The sequence below is a fragment of the Nelusetta ayraudi genome, unplaced genomic scaffold, assembly GCF_046127955.1.
Source record: "Nelusetta ayraudi isolate G7.1 ecotype Tasmania unplaced genomic scaffold, CSIRO-AGI_Nayr_v1 ptg000057l, whole genome shotgun sequence".
NCBI classification, from domain to species: Eukaryota; Metazoa; Chordata; class Actinopteri; order Tetraodontiformes; family Monacanthidae; genus Nelusetta; species Nelusetta ayraudi.
Window position 1 is genome coordinate 3,787,501 of NW_027466107.1, and position 26,292 is coordinate 3,813,792.

Below are 26,292 nucleotides of genomic sequence, written 5' to 3' on the forward strand. Positions count from 1 at the left end.
TGTGCACATGGTGTACATAAAGGGTTTCCATGCACGTTAATGTGCACATTAATGCCTGTGAGGCCTGTGTGGACTGTTCTTTGACTCCTTGTTGTGTGTGTGTGTGTGTGTGTGTGTGTGTGTGTGTGTGTGTGTGTGTGTGTGTGTGTGAGCGAGTGGTATCCGTGGGGTTGCATGAAAATGATTTATTCTGCAGGGAAGCTGAGACTTGGCCAACCTCACATCTTTACCCCAGGATGCTTTTTTTCCTTCCTTGAGCGTTACTTTTGACTGAGAGCCAAAATTTGAGTCCTAATGAAACCAGCTCTACAATTACTGTGCTACCAATTGGTAGCAAAGCGGCAAAGCAGAGGTCTTTGAAAAAATATAAAATGTGAGTTTAGAAAAAAAAAAAAAAAAGTAGGCCAAGATGAATTAGATTAGAAAATACATCTAAGCTGAGGCAGCAGCCAGAAACCTCCCATTTATCATATCCAGACACTTTCCCACCACAATGCTGAGAACAAATGAGCTATTATGTGTTCCTTCATTTTAAATCTGATATTGTACCTCACATCAACTCCCAGCCACCGCCACCGCTCCCATGTTGCTCCTGGTCTTTGTCTCCTTTTCAGCCCTTAACTTACTTTTATCTACTCACATCTTCCTCCCGTCCCCTCCGTATCTCAGCTCTTCTACCCTCCATGGTCCTTTGCCTTTTCCCATTTCCTCCCTCCCTCCCCTGCCATTGCCATGATATCTTTCATACGTTCAATGCTTTTGTGTTCACTGGCTATCTCTTCCTCTTCTCCCTCCTTCCCTCCCCCACCCTCCTCTGCCCAAACGCAACACCTCTTTGCCAGTCTTTGTGTGTCCGGGGACGCTGCTCCGGGTTCAGGCGGCCAGCTCGCTGCAGGAAGCAGAGCACCAGGCAGGGGCGTGGTGTAAGGATCCGCTGCAGTCTGGGGACCGACTGTACGTCATGCCCTGGACCCCCTATCGCACAGACATGCTGTACGAGTACGCCTCCTGGGAAGACTTCAAACAGAGCAAGCCAACCACTAACTACAAGTGAGGGCGCCTCCCACTGTCCGGGATGATCAAAAGCAGCTGCTCGCCGTATTGATTTATCGACGTTTGATGGGGATGCGGACGGCGATGCCACCTAGGGTTTCACCCTGCCGTCGGCAAGGCCACGTTTGCAGGACTGTGTCGTGCAGAGTGGGTTCATTTAATTGTCCTTCCCGAATTTGTGCTGAGCTCACGCGCAGGATTTCTCCTCTGCAGGTTGCCCAACAGAGTCGACGGGACGGGCTTCGTGGTGTACGACGGCGCCGTCTTTTACAACAAGGAAAGGACGAGAAACATAGTCAAGTACGACCTGAGGACGCGCATCAAGAGCGGCGAGGCCATCATCACGAACGCCAACTACCACGACACCTCCCCCTACCGCTGGGGAGGGAAGTCGGACATCGACCTGGCGGTGGACGAAAACGGCCTGTGGGTGATCTACGCCACCGAATCCAACAACGGGCGGCTGGTGGTCAGCCAGGTGGGGGAGCAGCGCCGAGTGGATTGTGTCCGAATCCAATCTGAGAGGTCAAATGTCGCATGCGAGTGGCTTACAGTTGAGATTAGACAAACGAGATAAGCGCAGGGTTTACAGGACAGGTCTCTTCCAAAGGATGAGACTCATTTTTAAATCCCATCATATCTGAAAACTAATCTGCCCTTTGCAGGGTAAACATTTGATGTGTTTTTGCTTTTGCCCCTTCAACATTCACAAGTCCATAGACTGTAATAACTGACTGTAATAACAAAACCCCTTTCAATCTCAAAAGCTAAACCCCCTCCATGCCTTTTATAAGATTTATTTCAGCCATCAAATTAAAGCCACATGACCGCCTTGAGGTTCCTTTACAATACAAACCATTTATTGATGACAGGCCGGCTGACTTCAGTGTTTTCCCTCTGTCTTAAGGTGAACCCGTACACCCTGCGTTTCGAAGGCACCTGGGAGACCAGCTTCGACAAGAGGATGGCGTCCAATGCCTTCATGGCGTGCGGCGTGCTCTACGCCGTGCGCTCGGTCTACCAGGACGACGACAGCGAGGCAGGCGGCGACCTGGTGATGTACGCCTACAACACCAACCACGCTCGCGAGGAGCCCGTCAACATCCCCTTCCCCAACCCCTACCAGTACATCTCCTCCGTGGACTACAACCCTCGGGACAACCAGCTGTACGTGTGGAACAACTACAACGTGCTGCGCTACTCGCTGGAGTTTGGACCGCCGGACCCGACCACAGGTGAGACGGGACGGGTCTGAAAGCTCTCTGGGAGGAGTGTGAGCAGTGTGTTTGCTTTAGCTGGTCATTCTTTCTACAGTTTTAGACATTCTCTGAAACTGAACATGTAGCCCAGCTAACGGTCGTAGCATCGCTGGCTAGTTTAGCACATGGTGCTCGGATACCGTTTGTGCATTGCGTTTCGAATGTTTCAAATTTGGATTTTAGGTCATTAAAATTAGGATATCATTAACTTCCCAAGCGGCACTGTGCTCTGGACCATTTTATCTGATCCGTTTGTACAATTCAACATGCATGAGTGTCATCAAGCCTAACAATAACCCATTCATTCAGCACAAATGATTTTTAATGATTTGAATTGTTTTTAATGGCTTTTAATAGATGATCTGGGCAGTTTGAGTGACACCTCATTGTCATACTGTGCTAACTAATCCCGCCAACTATGAATAGTTCTTTTCAAATCCTCAACATGATGTGCCACTGGTGCCACGGGTTGTGAGTTCAGGACTCGAGTGATGTGGGACAAAAAAAGAAATCTCACACGCTGTGTGTACGGAGACGTGTCTTCAGGGTTTAGTCATAATTTTAGCGCCGGCAGGTCTGCTAATGCAGTAGATCCTCCTGTATCGCTCATTTGTCTTCTGCTCCCTGCTTTTATCATCTTCACAGTGTTCCTCCTCAACGCCCAAATCACCGCAGCGCAGCAGCTATAATTGTCTTACTTTAACCCGTGAAAGTTTGGTTACTTGACATATTAAGTGCTATTTAATATTGGTACTTGAGTGCATACAATATAATGCAATTTGTAGATGCAATTACTCAGTTTCCCTTTTTTCATTTTCATTGAACTAGAATTTATTTGTGTTGTAAAGTGGGTTATGGTCTGATTACTATCTGATCATAAATTATATATATTTTTAATACGTTACCGGGGAATAATTCAGACTGTCCGTTAAGAATCTATTTTGAATCGTTATTCTCGGTGACATACTGTACGCGGCTCTTATAAACCCGATTATTGCATCTCTTTTCCCAGCCGTAAAGTGAGGCCTCTCAGGTAGAACTGCCAGAGGATTTTCTGCTCCTCTGTAGCGTGGATAAAAAAGCAGGCATCCTCTAATAAGGGGAGGGGGATCAAATGGGAACGCTATGTTACATTATCGCAGTCCATCGATATGAGAGGGAGCTTCGGCTGTATTGTACATCTAAGCCACATAAAGTCCTTCATAAAGGCTCAGGCCTGTGGATTAGGTCCAGAGAGAGTAGACACACACACACACACACACACCGTGCATGCAGACTCTCCGTTTGATCAGGAAGAATTTTGTACTTGTGATGTGCGTCTTTTATCTTCCCGTTAGGATTCGGTTGTTGTTGGTGGTGACTTCTCTGAAACATTTGATCAATTATTTACTTCTGCCTGACTGTGCGCTGATTCGCTCTTCCCCTCCTCCTCCTCCTCCTCTTACTCTCTGGCATTGAGAGTATTTGTCACCCCAATTATTGTCAGACTAACTTTTGAACTCCACTTCTGAGGGACAATCTCACATTCTCATACATGTGCCCTTCGCTCTCTTGATCTCGCCCTTTCTTCTTTTTTTCTTTTGGCTTCTGCTGCTCTCTTACCAATCCCTGCCGTCCTTCTGTAACTCTCTAAATCTCTGTTGCTCACTCACCCGGGGTCTCATTCGCCGCCTCTGACTCTCTCGCCCTCAGGTCCTCTGACCACCACCCAGGTGACCACCACTCTTCCGGCCAGGCCCTTCACCTCCAGTTCCAGCCCCACCACTGCCCGCCCCGTGGCCCCCACCTCCCGCCCCATCGGCTCCATCAACAAGCACCCAGATCTCCGCCCCATCACGGCCACAGTGCCCGTCACCCGCCGGCCGCACCCTCCTCCTCCTCCTCTGGACCCGGAGACCAACGTCTGTGAGGCCAAGCTCATCCGTGGGATCCGGTGGCCGACCACGCAGAAAGGAGAAACGGTGGACCGCCCGTGTCCCAAAGGATCTCTGGGTGAGACCATTTGCTCATATACTTTAAAAAAAAAACTGGGGATATTTGTTTTCACTCCGCGAGACAACCGACAAAACGTCCTTCATGCCTCATGCACATTCGGCTGTTTGCGCAATGCCGCATTTGCATCTGTGTGACTTGTGCACAAAGATGCACATGTCACAAAGATTCAGTAGGAAGAAGATTGTTGTCTTCCTCCGTCCCCGCCGCCGCGGCTCCCTCGGGACTCGCAGATGAAAGCTTGTCCTCTGCGAACGGGAGGCTCATCTCCCGCAGAAAACAGCGCTGATTGAAAGCAGCGAATAATGAAATGAAAGGCTCGACAACACAGGCTTTACTTCCCTTCATGTTAGTTTCTATACCTTTAAACAGGCAGCCAACATAAAACGCTCCCTTCTGTCACGGGGGCGGTGATGGGGGGAGGGGAGGAGAGTGGGCGGGGCACCTTCCTCCCTCTTCCTCCGTCTTCCTCCGCGGTGCTTCTGTGCTGTGCTCCCTCTCTGTGAAAACAGCAGTAACGTTAATTTGGCAGCTGGCTTAATTGCTGCATCTTGGCAGAGCTCTCAAACCCAATCTGTGATCGATAGAGTGGGGGGAAGGGGGTGGGGAGGGAGGTGAAGGAGAGGGGAGGGATAAAAAAAATCAGTAGGAGGGAGGGAGTGAGACAGGAAAGAAGGAGTGAACAGCACACGTGCTGAGATTCTGCCGCTGCACTTGCTTCCTCGGTCGCCTCCGCTCCTCCGTCTCTGTCTCTCCCTTTTTAATGTGGCCCCTCTCTGCTGTCTCCTCTTTGGTGCTTGACGCTGGTTATTTGTGTTGCGCCGCCTCAGACAGACCCTTCACTGGTTTAGTCCTGGTGTGGTGTCCTTTCCCTGAACCCTTGTAACAAAACAACAGAAAAAAGACCATGCTGGGAATGAGGTTCGCTGGGATTTCTTCCTTTCTTTCTCCCGTTCCTTCAAGTGTTTTTTATTTGACGGTGAGATATCGCGGATGATTGCCTTCTGTGCCCGTGTGCGGCACCGTGGTACGTCTGCACAGTCCTTTCAAACCATTTCTTAAAGCATTAAAGCTTGTGTTGGCCCGGCTGTCTTCTTCTTCTCCTTCTTCTTCTTCTTCTTTCTCTGTTGCTCTCCCGTCTCTCTCTCACTTCTTTTCACTCCATTATCTCATGTTTCTGACCCATTTTCTTTTTTTTTTTGCTGTACGCTCTAACTTCTTCCTCCATCCCTGTATTCTTCCAACACTTCCACTGCATTTTTTCCAACATTTACTTCATCCCATTTTCCATGGCTTCAAAAAAACGGTGGTAGCCCTCTCTCCCTCGACACTTTTCGTTATAATGGCGGCGCCTAACGCTTATTATCCCTCCATTATATCCCCCTCCTCTTCTTCCTTCTGCCTCCGCTCCTCCGCAGGCATCGCTTCGTTCCAGTGCTTGGCGGAGCAGGTCATGTGGAACCCGCGGGGTCCTGACCTGAGTAACTGCACCTCCCCGTGGGTCAACCAGGTGGCCCAGAAGGTGAGACCTGGAGCCTCAGCCCATGGCAGCGGGCCTGTCCCCTTCCTTCGCCCCCACTGCCCCGACCGTCCTCCCTGTCCACCTCCACGCAGACATTAGCATATCTCCAAGGCTGGCCTGATTAAAATACAGACTCATTTTAGCCGGCCCTTTATTACAAGGCATCTGCTCTTGATACTTAATTAACTCTCCCTCTTTTTTTTTTGCTAATACACTTTAATTACAGCTGCTTTAATTTTTTTTTCTTTTTTAATGAAGCCGAAGGGCCGACGGCATGCAAACTCCCCTGCCACTTGAATGTCTCTCATACGATGCATCAAAGCTACTCGTATCCCCCGTGGCGCAAATATTAGCGGAGGTACGAACTTCTCCCAGGCAACGGGGGGCTATTAGGGTTTCCTTGACTTTTATTTTGAAATTGAAAGCTTTGGCAAGCATGCCACTGACTGCTTGATAGATTAAAAGAAGATTCGCGAAAACAACACTGCAGGACATTCAGCGGAGGATCTGCGTAAGCTGTTTAGTCACAGGAAATAAAAACAAGCTTGATTGGCGATAAAAAAGAGGAAGTTTGTTTTCCTGCTAAGATTGTAGGGATAAAATTATCGAGTCAGTGAGTCATGCGTCGTCTTCTGTCATTTTTAGATTGGTGGAAGTTGTGAGATGTAAGTAATAAGATGTCAGATGAACAAAAGTGTCAGTGATGTGTGAGCAAATGCTGTTAGATGTAACTCACTGTAAGCAAATGCACCCTTTTATCGAAAACACACCCGCAAGTTCCTAAGAACCGCATTCTCTTTGCCATCTGCAATAGCATCAAAATCATTACTACAATCTGAACTCCTAGAGTGCCTCTGTACACACTGCAGCCATCCAATCAATTCAGATTCTTGGCTGAAAGAACAGCTTTCCAAAGCATACTGTATGTATTTTGATTTAAACAGAAAAAAACAGACCCGTATTTGTGCCAGGCATCAGCTTTTTTAAAAGTTTTTTGTTTTTAAGTTTATGCAGGTGCCTGGAAGGGAAACTAGCATCACAAAAAGAAACACGATTGAAACAATCCATCATACCTCCGAGACTATCCTGCACTATCTTGGCAAAAAAAGAAACAACCCTGCATTTTTCAAGGGGCTGATTTGCAAGCGCAACGAGGAAGACAATGAGAAGCTCGACTGGCCAGAAAAAAAGTGGCCAATATCAATCTGTACCGAAGGAGATTGGTCACCTTGATGCGTCTTCTCATGCAGATTAAGAGCGGCGAGAATGCCGCCAACATTGCCGGAGAGCTGGTCAACCTCACTCGGGGTCCCATTCAGGCTGGAGACGTCAGTTCCTCCGTTCGACTGATAGAGCAACTGTTGGACATTCTGGATGCTCAGCTGCAGGCCCTGAGGACGGGAACCAAGGAGACGCCCCCTCGAAACTACAACAACTTCAACAAGGTGCAAAACACTTGTACTTGCTTGGCATTTCACCAGGATTTTTAAAGCTGGATTGACCCCCTGCTTGACTGGGATCCAGGAGCAGCTGAGGGTTGTGGGGCTTTTTTTTGTGTTTTTGTGTTTTGTTTTTTTTTTCACTTGGGTATTTTATTACACCATATAATTGCAGCCTTTCTTTTCTGCCTCGCAGCTCCAGAGGCGAGAGCGGACCTGTCGGGCCTACATTCAGGTAGCGTTTTCCTCATCTAAGCGCCTGTTTAACATGCCTGTGGAGTAGAGCTGCTCTTTGACTTGGAGTATCTGAGAGAAGATAAATCCTTGAGCAGACGAGGGTTCGTGGATGAGATTCAGTTGGCTCAGTGCTCCGTATTATGATTTATATTGCCTTTGGACTCATCGCTTCTCTGGTTCCGCACTGAGCAGCGGCACGGTTACGTTTTGTTGTAACATCTGGCCTACAGCATGTGCGGTATTCAAACGCCGGTGTCGAAGTTCCGGGAGCACAAGTGCGTTTTGCGACTGACTCCCCGAGTTTAATCCTCGCTCAGAGTGTGAATATCTTTGGCGAGTGTGGGAGTCAGCTGTTGTCGGACGGCGCCTAACTGTGCGATATTGGACTTGGTCTCCTTGTGCCGCACAATAAGGTACAATATCTGCAGCTCGGAGAAAATGTAATTTGACGACGGGTCTGAAATGCAACAGTTTGCGTCGCCGTAGCCCTTCTGTGCTTTTTCAATATTTGTGCAATATCTCTGCTTTCTGTGAAAGCTGTAATGTAATATTATGAAAAGGCCCTGCCTCTGCTTCTCCATAAGTAAATTATGACAAAGTTTGGCACTCTGCAGCAGCCAGCCCTGACCTGTCTGCAGTGTTTTGCAAAATGACATCATCTCACTCTCCCTTTATCTGTGGAAAAGATAAAAACTGACCAGTGCCCCCAAACTGACTGGGGCGATTGGATCACCGTCGCGACGTCGCTCGCCCACGTCGCGCAGAGAGACGAAGCCTCGCCGCCGCCGGTCGCAGACAGAGCGCATTCCGATGCAGAATTCATTTTGTTAACAGCGCTGCTCTTTATTCCACGCAGCAGTCAATCCTTCATTTTGAGAGGCCCGAGAAAGAGAATTACATGATTCATCAAGCAGGCTACTCCAATAAATTGGATCGCTGATATAACCATCAAAATTGCCATTAAATGAATTGTAAGTGTGAAATAGAATGGTGATACGTCTGACATAGCGCAGTTGTGACTGTAGCGCGAGGCAGCGGACGCATTCCGGGGGAAAAAGTGGCAACTCCGCCCTTTAAAGTGTCAAGTGGTATGTTTACACTTAACAATACGCTACAACCAAAGAATAGTTCATAGCAAACGGCTAATAAAGAAATAAGGAAGCAACTGTTAATTAGGAAACAGATAATTAATAGCGAGGCGCTTCCTGGCACTGCTTCGACTCTGTGTTCATGAGCCATTGTTTAATGATTCCGTGACGATATATCTCCGAATCTGCACTCTTAGCAATTTCTTAATGAGTTTTCCCCAGATTTAATGACATTTTTGTTCTAAATGGTATGAAACCAATAAATATTAATTGCCTCCTCGTTATGAATGTGTTGTCTCGGGGTAAATTGTTTACTTAACCCAGTGAACTGAGAATTAGCCGCTGAATTTTTAATGGGGAAAACTGCTACAGTGGTAGTTCATGAATCACACCAGTAGGAGGGTTCATTCACAATTGTTTGGAAGGGTAATAAAACTCTTGTTAATCTTTTTTTTCATTTAAACGTCCCTGTTTTGTTGCTCACTGCTCGTCCGTCGGACATTGACTCGTCTATACGTTATTGCAAACCGAAACTAACCGGCGTTCCCCATCTGCGGCACCCGCCAGGCCGTGGTGCAGACGGTGGACAACCTGCTCCGCCCCGAGGCCCTGCAGTCGTGGCAGGACATGAATAGCACCGAGCAGGCCCACACTGCCACCATGCTGCTGGACGTCCTGGAGGAGGGAGCTTTCTTGCTGGCGAACAACATGTACGGGAACCGATTCTCAGACAGCACACCCAACATTGGTAAGCCAACACAGTTAAAGGGACAGTTCAGCCAAAGCTGAAATTTCACCAAATGGCCGTGTACCCCCCGTGGACGTGCTGGTGACAGTTTTTTTTTTTTTTTACTTTACTTGACTGTTCTGGAGTTGTGCGTACGGACAGAAATCCAAGTTTGTACAACACAGAATTCTCTGTGTTACTTTGGAAGACGAGACCACATCCAATTTTTTTTTAATGGCGACATTGGCATCGGTTATTTTTTTAAACTGTTGATTTATTCTACACGGTGCAGCAATTTGCCACATTAGCAATGGCTAACGTGAAGCCTTGGCTAAGATGCTACTGTGGATATTTTGGCTAGAAATGTGGCATAAACGTCACTGTTTGAGACAAATTGGCCTGCTCCTTCTATTTGGACACTTGGATGGATTTCTTTGTTGGGTTTTCTTTTTTTTTCTCATATTCAAATACTTGGCCACAGTGGGCTTGTGTTGGGTGGAATTCTTCCCCTCAGTGAAACCCAAGAATGGTCATGTGTATTAGAAAGTGTCACCAGAGCCTCCGTTGGCACTGGGCTGAGTAGCCAGTGGGCGAAATCTCAACTCTGGTGGGAACTATCCCTTTACAACGATAATCCAATCACGCACCTCTCGGCTCGAGCTTCTCATTCCTCTCGGGCGTTTGTAACAAAGGCGGTTTCCAAAATGAAATGTGTTATTTTTTTTCCTCCAGATCTCGAGGTGCACCTCCTCAACACGGAGATGGACGTGCAGGATTTGTCTTTCCCGCAGAACTCGGCCAGCGACAGCACCATCCAGCTCTCAGCCTCCACCATCAAACAGTACAGCCGAAACGGTCAGTGGTCGGGCGGGCGGGCCGCCTCCCTCCATCCCTCCCTCCATCCTTCCTCTCACCACCCCCACTCCCCCCCCCCTCCCTGCCGCCGGTCGACTGAGACAGTGCACTGTCCCGCGCCGTCCACCCGTCTGCCTCCATTTGCATTTCCATGCATGCCTGAAACAATCTGCGTGCAGTTAAATAAGTTAGCGGTTCATCATAATGGGCTAATCAGATTAAGAAAAGTGCTGAGACAATTTCTTTTCTTGATGGTTTCTTAACAGCGGCCCCTAATAGAATAGCTGGGGAGGCGTCTAGATTACAATCGGCTCCAGTCTGACAGAGCAATCTCGGCGCTCCCTCCTCCCTCTCTCTCTCTCTCTCTCTCTCCCTCTCTCTCTCTCTCTCCTCCCCATTCCCGTTCCCTCGCTCCGTCTCTCTCCGCCATCTTATCCCCCTCTCTCATCTCTCTTGTTTCTCGGCCTCCTCCTCCTCCTACTCCTCCACCACCTCCTCCCTCGGCCTGTCATCTCCCTCCCTCCATCGCTCCTCCCCCCCCACCCCCCACCGTATACCCTTTACTGTTTTTCTGTCTCCGCTCGGCTCTGCAGCCAGAACGAGATTAGAATGATTGAAACAAACGCACATGAAATATTCATACGGAATAATAAGAGATCTGTGAATGCTTGAGGGATGAATGTTCCATTGCCCTCCACATTAAATCTCGCTCTCTTGCACCAGTCAAAATGAAACGGTCCTTACCATCATTCTAACCTTCACTAACTCTCTCCCTCTGTCACTCCCCGCTCTCTATCTCTGTCAGTCTCGCCGCCATTACCATATTACGGACCCTTTTTTCCGTATTCCGGTATTTTTTTTTCCCCTCCTCCTTTTCCCTCCTTTATTCACATCGCATCTGCCTCTTTTTTTTTTGCCTCCGTTTCCCTTTATAGAATTTCTTCCTCCCCATCTGTTTTTTTTTTTTTTTTTATTCCTATTCATCTTTTCATTTGTCTCCCTCCGCTTCGCAGGGCAAGTCAAGGTGGTGTTTGTTATGTATAAAAACTTGGGCTCCTTCCTGTCCACCGAGAACGCCACGGTGAAGATGGACGCCGACGGTCCATGGCACGATAAGAAGCGGCTGGCCGTCAACTCGCACATCATCGCCGCCTCCATCAACAAAGAGTCCAGCAGGGTCTTTCTCACCGAGCCCGTCGTCTTCACGCTCAAACACCTCAAGGTGTCCAAAAATTATTACGTTTTTTTTTCCGTCCACGTTTGAAATAAACATTCCAGCAGGAACATCTTTTATTTCAACTTTTTGTTTCTTATATTTTATTTTTCTATCCCCCCTCAGCTGGAGAATTACCACACTCCAAACTGCTCCTTCTGGAACTACTCCGAGCGCTCCATGACGGGCCAGTGGTCGTCGCTGGGCTGCAGGCTGCTGGACACCAACGACACGCACACCACCTGCTCCTGCAGTCACCTGACCAACTTCGCCGTGCTGATGGCTCACCACGAGCCCGACGTGAGTAGACCGGGGCTGTTCCGCCTCCACCCCCTGATTTTATTTTTTTATTTTTGTTTTTTGAAAGGGAGAGAGAGAGAGAGAGAGAGAGAAAGCGGGGTAATGTATGCAGACTTTCAGCGGCGTGAGCATTAGCGCTCGCTCCCTCTCAGTCACACACACCCGCACACACATGCACATTAATGTATCCTCTCAAGGCTGACAAGCTCTTTGTTTTGAATTTCCTCTCTCCCTTCGTTCACTTTGACGTTTCGGGGAGGCACAACGCTTACAAATTCATGTCCTGCTACTTCAAGCTGACATTCACACGAATTTGAATGTCAGGTTTATTTATTTTTTATTATTATTTTTTTTCTCTTTCAGACACGTCGCCTTGTCTGTTGTGTTTACACTTTAGCTCCTTGCATATATTTACAAATATTAAATGGAGCTTTTTTTTTTTGGTCTCTCCCGTCCCTCCCACTCTGTCCGTCTGTCCGTCGTTCTGCCTCTGGCCCATTTTTTCTTCTTTCCTTCATTGATTCCTCATCTCACACTCTGCCACCTTGCCCCATATCGCCCCCCGCCCCCCACATTTGCACTCCATCCTGCCGCGTGTCTTTCTCCCTCGCTCCTCCTCCTCCTCCTGGACCCTCTCAGTACCAGGGCCGGATGCACGAGCTGATCCTGTTTGTGATCACCTGGGTGGGGATCGTCATCTCCCTGGTGTGTCTGGCCATCTGCATTTCCACCTTCTGCTTCCTGCGGGGCCTGCAGACGGACCGCAACACCATCCACAAGAACCTCTGCATCAACCTCTTCATCGCTGAGCTGCTCTTCCTCATCGGGATCGACAAGACGGAATACCACGTGAGCGCTCCCACTTTTCATTTTCTCTTGTAATTGAAAGATGCGTATCCGCTGACATCCATCCTGTCGTACTGTATATATAATACTGTATCTGAACTATTATCTTTAATACTTTTTCGTATTCCAACTTTAAAATGAAAAAAAAAAAAAAAAACTTTACTGGTGAACGCCGACTTAAAACTCGGTTTCGTTCCATTTCTCCGCATCTTTTATTTCCACTTGAAAATCTCCAAACATTTTCACCCGGCTGTGTCTCTGCTCTGCCTCTGTCTCCATCTCTGTTTCCTTTCTGCCGCTTCTCCCTCGACGCTTCCCTCAGATCGCCTGTCCCATCGTTGCTGGCCTTCTGCATTTCTTCTTCTTGGCTGCCTTCTCCTGGATGTGTCTGGAGGGTGTGCAGCTCTATCTCATGCTGGTGGAGGTCTTTGAGAGCGAGTACTCCCGCAAAAAGTACTACTATCTGTGCGGATACTGCTTCCCCGCGCTGGTGGTGGGCATCTCGGCGGCCATAGACTACCGGAGCTATGGGACCAAGAAAGCGTACGTGTGAAGACGGGCCTTTTTGCACCTGCAGATTGAGAAGTAGGATTATGCTATTCCCCCAGCTGGAAATGTAATATCCAATGCCGTGTGAACAGCTCTTGCACCTCCCGGCGGACCGGCATTTCTGAACACACTTAGCCAAAGCCTGATGATTAGCCTTCATAAGATAATCCGCCGAGACAGAGGAATATTGTGTGCATGTCTGTGTGTGCGTGTGCATATTATGAGTGCGTTTGTGTTTTTTTTTCTCTGTGTGTGTGTGTTAGCCTACTTTGGCGTAATTCTCTCTTCTCCTCTCTTCCACTTCAGATGCTGGCTGCGAGTGGATAACTACTTCATCTGGAGCTTCATTGGACCTGTTTCATTTGTTATCATGGTATTACAGTGGCTCCAGTGTCCGACAGGGGGATGCTGGGGAGTCAGTCTGAGTTGCTACAGGGAGTCTGCGTCACATTCACTGCTGAACAGCAGCGGCAGTGGTGGCAGCATTTTCATTGTACCTTTTTATTATGTATGATTTTTTTTCTTTTCGGTGAAAATTTGATGTGGCCTCTCCAGCTCCAGTAACTGCAGCGGCGGTCAGACTTCCAGCATCCCTCGTTGGACAGTATTGCATTTGCACTGTGTTGCCGACGCCTACCAGAAAGTTCCCGTAACGTCTCTGCGTTTTGTTCTGTCTCACGTCAACAGCTCAATCTCATTTTCCTCATGATCACGTTGCACAAGATGGTCCGCACCTCCTCGGCGCTCAAGCCCGACTCCAGCCGCCTGGACAGCATCAAGTACGTTTGGTTTGTTCTCCAGGGAATCAACACTATAAGCAGTTTTGCTCTTGGCTACTGTAGTGGTTTGTCAGGCTTGATGATGATGGAAGGAATCCTCGTTGACACCAACTTGATTATATGGAAGTCAGTTTATTCCAAAAGAAGTCAGGCATCGATTGGGCTCCCAGGTTTGGCCAAGGGAGCTCACAGACGGCTTGATTAGCTGCATGTTTGTCCTGTTTTCATAGTCAATGGCTGATGACGTGTTGCACAACATGCTTCAGACACGACACTGCCCTTCGTATCCAATGACTATTTCTCCATTTCCACTTCCGTTAGGTCGTGGGCTCTCGGGGCCATCGCTTTGCTGTTTCTGCTCGGGCTGACGTGGGCCTTCGGCTTCCTCTTCATCAATGAAAACACGGTCATCATGGCCTACCTCTTTACCACCTTCAATGCCTTCCAAGGCATGTTTATCTTCATCTTCCACTGTGCCCTGCAGAAGAAGGTAACAGTACAAGATTCCCCTATTCTCATCTCGGATGTATGGATAAATTAGTGGATGTACAGCACTGAGCGTTCAGATTTACACTCACTGCATTGAATGTTGTTGTTTCTCTGTTTCTTGGCCCATTTGACACCGCTTGCTTGCGCCGTCCATGCGAATGGTCTAATGTTGTTTTCTCTCTGTGTTTTTTTTCACAGGTCCATAAGGAGTACAGTAAGTGTCTCCGCCACTCCTACTGCTGCAGTCGCACTTCCACCACCAGCTCCCACGGCTCCCTGAAAAACTCGGGACTGCGTGCCAACAACCGCTACTACAGCGGCAGCCAAGCTCGCCACGCAGCGGCCCACAGACAGGTGCGGGCGGGACCGAGCCACACGTTCACTCAGTTGCACTCTGAGGGCGGCACACACGTATGTGTTTGTAGTTCATCCGACATCTCAGTCGTCTCGAAAACATTGAACAAGTGAATGCACGCACGCGTCTGTCGCGAGAAACGATTCCTCTTCTTCTAATCTCAGTAGAATGAAAGGGAACAATTGTTTTCATGATGAAAAAAAATAATCTAATTGACTCTGTTGATACACTTTAAAGCATGAAAGGGTGTCAAAATAAAACAATTTGCTTTCAAAACAAGAGAAATGTGATCGTATTTCCCTGTTTTAAAGGTCTATTATGTAATTCCGGGGGCACATAATGAGTCTATCTGCGGGGGCTTGATTACTGATCAATACCAATGACTCGCCCGTTACTTTTGCGAGGCGCTCGAGCGTACCTACTTACTTGACTTACATTTTCAGCCCACGCTGTTTTCAGTGCCAGCGGAAAAGCGATGTGCGGCGTGCGAAACGCCTGCGTGGAAATGCTGTTTTGTTCTGGGCGACAGCGCCTCTGTGACAGGATGTCCTTTTATGCTGCACCGTGCGTTCTGCTCATTAGTCATCCCGTCCGAAACAGCAAGTTTTCTCATCTCTGGAAATTTAATTTCTTTCTTTCTTTTCTTTTCTTCTTTTTTTACCTCCAACCTCACCGCCAGCCCTCACTCGTAGTCACCGCAGCGGATGAGTCATTGTTAATGGTTTTCTTTTAGAGAAGAAAAAGAAAAGATCCATGTCCTATATATAGACGGAGGCACGGCGGAGGACATCTGGAAGTACAGGATGGCATATGCGGCGTGTGGCAGAGAAGACACTTAGAGTCCTCGCCGTCAACAACAAACAAGCTTCCCCACTTCCCGGCGTAATAAGGCCTCTTCCCAACAACAACCGTATCAGCCGACGCAATCACGTCGTACACATCTCGGGTTTATTAGCCCCGTGATAACATGACACAGCCGTGTGCCTCGACGCCTCGCTCTTTGTGCCGCTCTGTGTTTGTCTATTGTTCTTGGGCGGATTAGAGCAAGCCCCGCCGTTTTGATTACAGAAGCCCCCGCCGAGCGACAGAGTCTACCAGCGCGCTTCTATATTTAACTTCTGCTTTCTGCGCTCTCTGCAACTCACGGCTGCGCCGCTGTGTGTGTGTTTGTGTGTGTGTGTGTCTGTGTGTGTGTGTGTGTGTGTGCGCGCGTGTGTGTGTGTGTGCGCTCCCTCTTCCAGAGCCGCATCCGCAGGATGTGGAACGACACGGTTCGGAAGCAGACGGAATCTTCTTTCATGGCGGGAGACATCAATAGCACCCCGACGCTCAACCGCGGTGAGGCCTCCCTCCACTGCTCCGCTTCTTCACCCCGGGTTCAGCGCCTCGGCGCAGAGGCACACACAGACGAACACTCTTACACAACTGAAGAAAAAAAATGAATAAGAAACACACACACAAAAGTACAGAAGCCCGGGAAGCACGCTGTCACTCAGCGTGGAACGTGCACCAGCAACTCGGCAGGGATGAGGTGTATATTTTATATGTGCCTGATGTGATTCAGATTGCCGCACAATCAGAGAGCGGTGATGCACCTATGATGAGCCAACGTATGTTTGAAGGCTCTTTGGTGGGTGGTGGATTACACGTTATATAGTCCAGGGCTGCTGGTCACTCATAGGATGGAAGCTGCAGCTGCAATGCTGTTGCCTTAATGTGTTCACAACAGTACGGCCGTCATCCTCCACCGTTCAGAGAGAATCAAAATACATCCATTCATTTTCAATACCAACTCAGGGTCACAGGGATCTGCTGGAGCCTCTCCCAGCTGTCTCAGGGTGAAGGCAGGGGGACACCCTGGACAACTGGCCAGTTCATCGCAGGGCCACATAGAGACAAACAACCATTCACACTCACCTATGGACAATTTACAGTTTCCAATTCACCTCACATGCGTGTGTTTGGACTGTGGGAGGAAGCTGGAGAACCCGGAGAGAACCCAGCAGACACAGGGAGAACATGCGAACTCCGCACAGAAATCGAAATCGAACCCGCGGCCTTCTGGCTGTGAGGCGGCACTGTGGCACCGTGTCACTAGAATCAAAATCCCTTATTGTAAAAATTACTTGCTGTTAATGTGTCTGAGTGTTTGGCTTTTATTCTCGTCAGTGTGCACGTTGCGCAGAAATTTATCAGGGTTTCTTTTTTCTTGAAAATGGGTTTATTGCAGAAATCGAAGAAGCAAATTGTCGAGACCAAACACTTTCTCTTTGTTCTGCTATTACTGTAAAAACAGAACTAAAACTGTTTGGTCTTTCTTTCCGCCGGCTGGGCTGGTTTTTATCTCGCATCGTTCCATTAGAGTAGATTGTAACCAACTCTGGTTGGATGTGCGACTCCGTTCATGGTGACGCACGCACCACACAGATAGCACGCGTGCAATTATTTAAGACCCGGAGCACGTGAATCTTTTATGCGAAGCCGGTGACGACGGTCTCAGCTGTGCGATGCGGCGCCGTCGACGCAGGCGCACCGGAGGGTCGTCGGCGCCGGGTCTGAATTTGATGGGGAGCTGGTGGGGAGGTGGCCTGTTGTTGATGACAAAGGAGCGGTTGCTAAATCAGCCATCACTTTCTATGCTAATTTCATCCATTCTGGCTTTAATGAACTGATTAGAGTGTGAACGTACAGGGGTAATTATTCTAATTGGGGAGGGTGACAGGAGCGAGGCAGGGGGTGAGGAAGTGGGTGCCACGCTTGAACCGGATGGATGAAGAGCGTGGGCGGGCGGGCGGGCGGGTGGGTCGGGGATTCGGGGTTCGCTTTTCTGGCGCCTCATTCGTCACGATAGAGCAGTCAGCGGGCCCCGGCGAGACGCAGCGCGGGATCCAGCTCCACGTTGGGCTGTCAAACACAGGCAACTGTGCCGTGAAGCCTTTATTTATTTCTTTTCTTTTCCCTGCGCTTCAGAGGAAAAGTTTTGCCTATTGGCAGGCAGCGAGAGGCAGAGGGGAGCGCGGGAGGGAAGCGCGAGGAAGCTGAAAAAAAAGATAGACGCGGGCGGGCGGGCAGGCAGGCGGGGCGGGAGGGAGGGAAGAATGGAAGGAGCGGCGCTATCATGGAGGAGTAATTAAAGAGGCGAACCTGGATTAGAGGCGCTGCTGCGCCGCGATCACGGGCATCTTGCATCACTTTGATTCCGCCGCGTCGCTCCTCAATGAGCTGCAATCTCCCTCTCTCTCTCTCTCTCTCTCTCTCTCTCTCTCTCTCTCTCTCTCTCCCCGACAATATGATGTGCCCAAAAAGATGAAGCGCACTGTGCACGCACTGTGCACGCACGCACACACACGCACACACACACACAGAGTCATGCGTAGCCTCCCATGATTCCCCCTGGCCTACTTTCTCTCCCCCCACTTAAAGCGAGTTGCTAATTTTCGTAAGGGTTTTCCTCTGAGGCACACAACACACACGCACACACACACACACACACACACACACACACACACACACACACACACACAGGAGGCTAATTTTGTGTTGTAAGTAAAAACAAAAAGGGGGAATAAAAAAAGAATTCTGGCGTGAGAAAGTGAGAAAATGTGGTTGCTTGAGACGCAGTGAAACGAGCCAAAGAGTCGACGGCGACGGGACTGCGTGGCGACGCCAGGAAGATAGACAGAGGAACCAAAGTTTTTTTTTTTTTATTACTATTATATCAAATCCCCTGCCCCCCGCGCCGTGCCGTGTGATGAAGGGTGGGCGTGAGACCTGAAGGTTGCACTTTGCCTCAGTCGACTCTCCGTCATGCTGTCCTATTTTTAATTTCATGGCATTTCTGTTTGACTCGCCCCAGGCTGCGGCCATACATGGGCATTATACGCCGTTCCCGCTGTGCCATTCCTTTGAATTATATTTGTCTTGTTGTGGCATTCACATTTCACTGAAATTAACTGTGTTTCAATGGCTGCACCCCGGACTGCATAATGGCATGCATTACTGCCCCCCCCCCCCCCACCTAACCCCCTGTCTGAATACACAGGCGCGAACCAGGGGAGGTAAAATGGAAAAAAAATAAAGAAAAAAAAACAGCCGTACTCCAAACGCTACCTTTTTCCCTTCCTGCAATTGTATTTTTACTGAAAGGTTACAATCAGCGGGCATAAACATTGCAGGGAACACTGTGAAATGCATTATTCCACAAAGCGCAAGCGGAACGGGGGAGAAAAAAACACCCCCATCTGAATAAACAGAAAATATTTTTTATTATTCCAGATGTGTTCGTGCCGTTAGGTCGAGGAAACGTGGATTTCAAAATGCTACGTTCGTTTTTTTTTTTTTTTTTAAATGTTGCTTCTGCTCGGCTCGCTCGGCACATTTGCAGCGGAATAAAAAAAAAAATTGTAGAAAGGCTCTCTTTGTAATTATGTTAATTTGGTCTCTTCTCTGCGTGTGTGTGTCTGTGTGTGTGCGCTCCTGTTCTGCAGCGACCATGGGCAACCACCTCCTGACGAACCCAGTGTTGCAGACCCGCAGCGGCACATCTCCCTACAACACCCTGTTGGCCGAGAGCTTCACCCCTCCCTCACCCGGCGTCTTCAACTCCACCGGTAAAGGTCCTCCTGTGTTATATGTGTGTGTGTGTGTGTGTGTGTGTGTGTGTGTGTGTGTGTGTGTGTGTGTGTGTGTGCGTGCGAGCGCACGTGCGAGAAATAGGTGACCCGGGCACACGCGCGCACATAACACACAGCTTGCAAGCCTTATGTCCGTTACTCTCTTGCACTTTATTCGCAAACTCATCACTGTACTTTAGTGCCTTGCTTTTGTGCCTGTCTCTGCGTGTGTGTGTGTGTGTGTGTGTGTGTGTGTGTGTGTGTGTGTGTGTGTGTGTGTGTGTGAGAGAGAGAGAGAGAGAGAGAGAGAGAGAGGAGGACAGTCTGTGTGTGTGTGTGTTTTCTTAAAAAATGTGTAGCTGTCAGACAGATTCACAAGGCTGCACAAAACAGAGCCAAACAGTGCCGAGTCTAAGCAGCCATCTGGTGAGATCTCCAGTCCTCATGAAATCAGCCACAAACTGATTAGAAGTTTAGCAACAGCTGCGCTTGCCAGAAATCTCGAGGACAGTTTTTTTTTTTTTTTTTCCTTGCACAGAAAAAGTAGGCAGCTTTAATATGTATATATAAATAAAAAATAAATAAATTGGAAAAAAAAAAAGCTTCATTGAAAAGGATCAGACAGCTCAGGTCGCTCAGGTTTTTTCAGCGCTGCATTTAAGTGCCTGTGTGTGCTGGTGTGTGACTGCGAGTGCATGTGTGTGTGTGTGTGTGTGTGTGTGTGTGTGTGTGTGTGTGTGTGTGTGTGCGCGCGTGCGTTGGCTTCTATCTCAGAGTGAGACTCTTTTTAAAGCATAATAGCTGTTTTATCACATTGCCGCATTCCCACACCTCTCTTTGGACGCCTATAACTGCTGAATTAGACATGTCGGCGTAATTGTTGCACCGCGGTGCCAAATATTCACTCGCTAAGCGAGAAGTGTGGCTGCGCTGCGTGTGAGTGAGTGTGTGTGTGTGTGTGTGTGTGTGTGTGTCGGCTGAGCGTGCGGACGGTCGGCCGGGCCCCGCTGTCTGAGGACTGAAATTTAAGACGGCGTTTCTGTTTAATATTTTAAAGGCTCTCCGCACAATGCGTCACGCCTGATGGGCCACAGGCCTGGCAGCCGAGACATTTTTAGAAGAGAGTGGGAGAGGAAGTGGAGGGAGAGAGCACTTCATTAGAATGTCTAATTACCCACAACCCCGCTGAAGAAAAAAAAAAAAAACACGTGGCGATGTCTGTAATTAGGTATTAGGTATTTAAGTCATGCCACGCATTAAATTTAAAAAATCTGAGCGCTCTCATCAGCGGCGGGACAGCTGTGATGTTTCCTTTGCTGTGTGGTGCCAATTTGGAAGAGGGGAGAAAAAAAAAAAGTGTGAACGTATTTAAGTCGCTTTGAACAGAGGCGGTATATAAATCAGTGATAACAGGTTTTTTTTTTTTGGTTTGTTTGGTGCAAAATTTTTCTCTGATGAATTCGTATCAAGTTGCCGCCGGCTGCAGCGGCAGGAATCACTCTTCTGTACGGAACCAAACACAAAAAAAAAAAACCCCTTGCAGATATTTGTCGTTGAGTTAATTGGACGCACGCAATAAGGGGGAGTTGGCGCTCCAGGAAAACAAAAAAACGACACAAAAAAAGTTGGACGGCCGATCTCGACAAAGACAAAGAGGCGAAACGCGGGGAAAAACGTGGCATATGGACGCGACTTCTTCTCTCCGTCTCGTTAATGGCTCTCTCTCACAATGTTTCAAAAACAAATTCATCAACTTAATGTCACATCATTAAAAAACGCTTACCGGCTTTTGTGTTTTTTTGTGCCTGTGTGTGTGTGTGTGTGTGTGTGTGTGTGTGTGTGTGTGTGTGTGTGTGTGTGTGTGTGTGTGTGTGTGTGTGTTTTTCTCCCTCCTTTTCACTCACGCCACGGCTTGGGCTGGCTCGCGCAGGGACGTTCCGCGACCCGAGTAAGTGCCCCTCACCTCGGCCACGTCACTGTAAGCGACTGCACCCCCTCCCTCCCTCGCACCCTCACCCCCCCACTGCACTGTTTCCTGTTCCTGCTGGCTGGTACTGAGATAATGATGCCCTCGCCTTCACTCTCTGCCTCTCCCTCTCTCGCTCCTGTGTGTGTGTGGGGTCCAGAGAGCACCTTATCCAAGGGCCCCCGGAACCCCTGCGGGATGGAGACTCTGCCTCTGAACGGGAACTTCAACAACAGCTACAGCCTGCGTGGCGGCCCAGGAAGTGGCGGCGGCGGCGGCGGCGGCGGTAGCTGCGACTTCCTCAACGCAGGGAGCGAAGACAGTCCGCCGCCGGTCTTCAACCCCCGGGGGCCCGACACTGCAGGGGGCGGAGGTGTCGGAGGAGGAGGAGGAGGAGGAGGAGGCATCCGACGGAACCTCTCGGACGCAGCCGCCTTCGAGAAGATGATCATCTCCGAGCTCGTGCACAACAACCTGAGGGGAGGAGGCGGCGACGGCGGGGAGCGGGCGTGCGGGCGTCCCCACGGCGGCCGAGGCGGGACGCTGGCGGCGGGCGTGGGGGCGGGGTTGGGGGCGGAGCCGTCCATCAGCCTGGACGAGGACGACGACTTCCTGAGGGAGGGCCGGCAGCAGACGCCGCAGGATGTGGAGCTGCTCTACAAGGCCCTGGAGGAGCCGCTGCTGCTGCAGCGGGCCCAGTCGGTGCTGTACCAGAGCGACGCCGACGAGTCGGAGAGCTACACGGCCGACCTGACCGAGAGCCTGGGCCACAGCGGCCAGAGCGCCGGCCAGGGCGGCAGCGGCGGCGGCAGAGCGGCCGACTCGCCCGCCCACGACTCCCTCTACACCAGCATCACCAACCTACGAGACTCTCCCTACCCGGACAGCAGCCCCGAGCCCCTGGAGGTGGTGCCCCGCTCGGCGCAGCCCCCCGAGGAGCTGTACTACAGCTCGGGCAGGCCGGCCCTGGGCTCCCGCGGGGCCCCCATGCAGACCTTCTACCAGGCGCCGCTCCGGAGGCCCAGCGGGGAGGGACACCAGCCTCAGGAGGCAGCGGCGCCGCACAGCCAGGGGGACGGACAGATGCAGCTGGTCACCAGCCTGTGACTGGAGCCTCAAGGAGGAAGCTGGGGAGCGACGTGACGGCCAGAGCCTCCACCTCTTCCTCCTCCTCCTCCTCCTCCTCCTTCTCCTCCTCCTTCCTCTTCCTCCACCCACCCAGTTCTCGAGCCTCTCCACGTTCTGCTTGTTTGGTTGCCTTCCGTTCTTCAAGAACTTTTGTTTTTCTGCTGAACAGATGATTGAGTGACCCGTCGACTCTGCAGAATCAGACCCGGTGTTCACCCCCCTCCCTCCCCCCTCCAACCCCGCCTGGAGAAAGAAGAGCGATGAGGCGTTTTCCAGCAGAGCGCCACGCGGCTCTTTTCAAACCCGCCGGTTCTCCCCAGTTTCTTTTTCGCTACCCGAGGCGACGTCCGGCACTCTGAATGTACTAATAACTCTCCCCTTTACTGCAGATGATTTTCAAAATTTCAAACTTTGTTAAAGATCTTTTTTTTTTTTTTATCGTCATGTTGTGGTCCGAGCCGCCTCTGGAGATGGGAGTATCAGTTTATACGATCCCTCATTTCCCTTTCACGCCATTCATAGGTTCCTTCTTTTGAGTGGTCATTTGATAGGAGTAGCTCTCTCCGTGGACGGGGGTGGCGGGGTGAAGTACACTCTCAGAACCTGAAACATGTCTCACAGAAATGCTCCGCATCGTTGCCAAAAATATCTTTTTATTGAGCCAGAAACAGAAAGGACGACGTCCGCGGGACACACTAGCGCACCACACTCTCGCATATATCCACTTACTTATCCAGAAGTGCTCATTACTGAACATCCTGAGTGAAAAAAGTAAAAAAAAAAACAAAAAAACACATGGTTGCAAGAGCTTTTTGTTCCTAGCAGGCACAGGGAGCCGATTCAGTGTAGTTGCCTTCAATTTTTATTTTCTTCTCTCTCTTGCTGTGAATCAACGACTTTCGATCAGAAGTGGAGTAAAAAAAAAAAGGAAAAGAAAACATTTTTATAAAGGGGGACAGAGACTCTTGATCAGCTGATGCTGATCTACCCCCCCCCCCCCCACGTCCGCAGCAGCAGCAGGAGGTTCTGCCTCCGCGGGACTGGCCGCTCCTGCTCCGCTCTCCTCTCGGTTGTCTGCTTTAGGCATTTGAAAAGTGAAGTGACTGCCTTGCTGTCGTCCTGAAGAGAGCGCCCGCCCACCCCCCACCCCTCCACTTTGAACGCTGCATTCAGGGGCCTGCGAGAGCTCCGGACTCGCCTCGCTCCCCTCCCACCCGCTTCCTCCGCCGTCAGAGCCGTGAAGTGGACTTCCTGTTTTTCCCTTTGACTTGCAGGACTGCGAAAATGTCGCAAACCAACCCCCACCTTCCCCTCCCTTCCCCCGCCGCCGGTCGATCAGACTGGTCTAGCCGTGTACATATAGGAGCCTCACATGAATCTACTTTATTCCTACTGTGTAAATAGAGACACCAGATGATCAAAAGCAACAAAAGTAACAAATAACTATGAAAAATGACTTCTTGTACCGCAACAAACTGACAAAAAAAGATTAAAAAAAACGAGAAAAAAAAACTAAATAAAATGTTTTGGACTTTGTGACCTGAATGATGCGCCCTTCTCTCTGTCGCTGCATCTCTTTTGCTCTTGTTCCCTGTGCTGCTGTGCCGTCCGGTGAAAAGCCCTGAGTCATTTACTGCAGAGAGTGAGAGAGGGAGTGAGAGGCAGAGAGAGTGAGATGGATGTGTGGTAGATTTTATTTCTCCTGGGACGGGAAGAATCCTCACGCAATTTCTTTTTATTTTTTGTATAATAATCGTTTAATGTGTTGTTAATGTTTGACCTTTGACATCTCCCATGGCGGTGCAGCGGGGCGAGGGGGGGGCTGTGGCGCAAAAGATCCACATCGTCAAATGTCAGTCTGTGCCTCGCAGGCCGGGAAAAATAGAAAAAAGAAAAAATACAGCATCCATCCGGCGACTTGTTTTGCTCTTGTGTTGTTTTGAAAGATAATAACCAGATAAAAAACACTTTTATCGCCGGGGCGTTAGCACGTACGATCAATTAACATTGTTGTCTTGTTACGAGAAAAGATTGCGACTTTTTTTCTGCTGTTTCTTTAAGACAGTTTCAGCAGCACCCCAAATGACTAATTAATTATTTCGCTAATTATTTGCTGCGTGAATGTGCACAAGTGCAACTGTGTCCAAATGTTTTTGAGCATGCTTTGTACGTTGAAAGAAAAAAAAATCTTTTTTTTTTTTTCATTTTGTGACACGAAAGGAAAGCGGACACTCGTCTGGAGAGCCGCCGTTACTTCTCCGCCTCGAGTAGCGAAGGCTCTCGAGGCCAGGCGGTGCACAGGTGCGAGCAGGGTGGGAGGAGTTGGGCTCTTCGCCGGGCCCGAGATAAAATGACACGCTGACCGATTGCTTTGAACGTGTTTCCAATATGCCACATTACACGAGAAATTAGCTGTCAGCGGAGCCACTCGAGGTCCCGTCGCTCCTGCTGAAATCTCCCTGACCTTTACAGCAAACTCAGTTGGCCTCCCTATAAACTGTATTTATTCATATTTGTCACCCGATATTTATCAGTTTTTGCAATGTTTTCATTTATTATTCATTCTCATTGTGTCGTTGTGGCATCAGATTTTCTTTTTTCTTCTTTTTTTTGTAAGCTTTTCTCTCCCCTCGTAAAAGCGGCGCCTCACGGGGGCGAGTCGGACGCGTGGACAAAAAAAACGTGAGCTGAAAATAAATGCGTCCACTGCGGTGTGACATTTCGCCGGGGCCCCGAGTGTCCCAGTTCGAAGAGAAACCCAAAGGACGGCTTTTAGCTCCGGCTCCCGGGACGGGACGGAAAAAAGGAAGAGGGTTAAATACAGATAAGGGAGAAGGATTACACCCACTTTTCCCATCGCTTAGTCTTGTTATTCAAATACCCAGGTGCGGGGGGCGCTGTGGGTAGGAGGACCGGAACCTCGAGTCGTGCAGTACAGGTGTGACGCTACGAGGCTCGGATTCACAGCCGCCGGCGCTTCGTGCTAACAAATGGAAAGACAATGTGCACGTCGTCTGCTCTCCTGCAGCGGCAGGGGGAAAAGTGCAAAGCGGCTCTCACGGCTCGCTGGCGAGGGCGCTCGACCCTGGCGGTGGCAGCAGAAACAGCAGCGGCGGCCGCCGGTCAGCTGGGGACGACTGGATGAATGTGAGCAGGAGGCTGAAAAAAGGCTGAGAGTCACTGCAGGGCAGCGGCGCTAATAAGAAACACAAGGCGGCCATTGTGCCAGAGATAACCTCATCCTTCCCATCGTCATCATCATCATCATCATCATCATTACCTCCATCCCTCCCTTATTGTATTTGACTTAATGTGCTGATGCTGATCTCTATGGCTCAGCTGGGACCTGCCCTGGGGACAGACAGACACACAGACAGACACTATCCCATGAGAGGCGGAATGTGCGTCACCTCGGCCAGGCTTCTGTGTGTGTGTGTTATTTTTTGTTGTTGTGGTTGTTTTCCCCCCCCCTTGGCTCCTCCCTCCTTCCCTTCTTTTCCTCCTCCCAAGCTTCCTCCACCTTAGCCACATTTTAATATCAATCTCCGCGGACTCCATTAGCAGACGGCCGTCTTTGGGAGTGTTAATTTGTTTTGTCAAAAGCTTTGTTTATCCCAGATTAATATCCCAATAAACACAGCACTGCTGTACTGCAGTGAATTATTGTGATTATACGTGCCCATGCGGTTGGACGGGCGGGGAAGGAGGGGCAGGTGGGTTTCGTGGGGGCGGTGAGTTCCCTCCCTACACCACCACCCCTCCTTTCCCCAAACCTCTGATTACAATAATAACACTGTGGGCACTAATTTACTGCAGCGCTCCGCTATTTTGTCCTCCCCCCTCCCGACCAGTGTTGGCAAGTAATCTATTACTAAGTAATCC

The 26,292-nt window shown here is 49.6% G+C and overlaps 1 protein-coding gene across 2 annotated transcripts in view; it reads left to right on the forward strand.

The window, feature by feature from the left end:
• LOC142896672 (adhesion G protein-coupled receptor L1-like) overlaps window positions 1-22,550 on the forward strand; it is an 89,628-nt gene extending 67,078 nt beyond the window's left edge. The window contains exons 5-25 of one of the 2 annotated variants that reach the window (XM_076038486.1): window positions 843-1,050; window positions 1,267-1,531; window positions 1,961-2,288; window positions 4,005-4,304; window positions 5,723-5,826; window positions 7,077-7,271; window positions 7,462-7,500; window positions 9,158-9,338; window positions 10,050-10,172; window positions 11,186-11,394; window positions 11,512-11,685; window positions 12,325-12,534; window positions 12,854-13,074; window positions 13,387-13,453; window positions 13,768-13,868; window positions 14,181-14,349; window positions 14,547-14,759; window positions 15,945-16,041; window positions 19,191-19,313; window positions 21,247-21,264; window positions 21,443-22,550. In XM_076038486.1, the coding sequence (XP_075894601.1) occupies window positions 843-1,050; window positions 1,267-1,531; window positions 1,961-2,288; window positions 4,005-4,304; window positions 5,723-5,826; window positions 7,077-7,271; window positions 7,462-7,500; window positions 9,158-9,338; window positions 10,050-10,172; window positions 11,186-11,394; window positions 11,512-11,685; window positions 12,325-12,534; window positions 12,854-13,074; window positions 13,387-13,453; window positions 13,768-13,868; window positions 14,181-14,349; window positions 14,547-14,759; window positions 15,945-16,041; window positions 19,191-19,313; window positions 21,247-21,264; window positions 21,443-22,389 (4,292 nt within the window). In that variant the 3' untranslated portion in view covers window positions 22,390-22,550. Of the gene's footprint in view, window positions 1-842; window positions 1,051-1,266; window positions 1,532-1,960; window positions 2,289-4,004; window positions 4,305-5,722; window positions 5,827-7,076; window positions 7,272-7,461; window positions 7,501-9,157; window positions 9,339-10,049; window positions 10,173-11,185; window positions 11,395-11,511; window positions 11,686-12,324; window positions 12,535-12,853; window positions 13,075-13,386; window positions 13,454-13,767; window positions 13,869-14,180; window positions 14,350-14,546; window positions 14,760-15,944; window positions 16,042-19,190; window positions 19,314-21,246; window positions 21,295-21,442 lie in introns of both variants that reach the window. The other variant, XM_076038487.1, reaches the window with a different exon arrangement.
• Window positions 22,551-26,292: the final 3,742 nt, after the last annotated feature.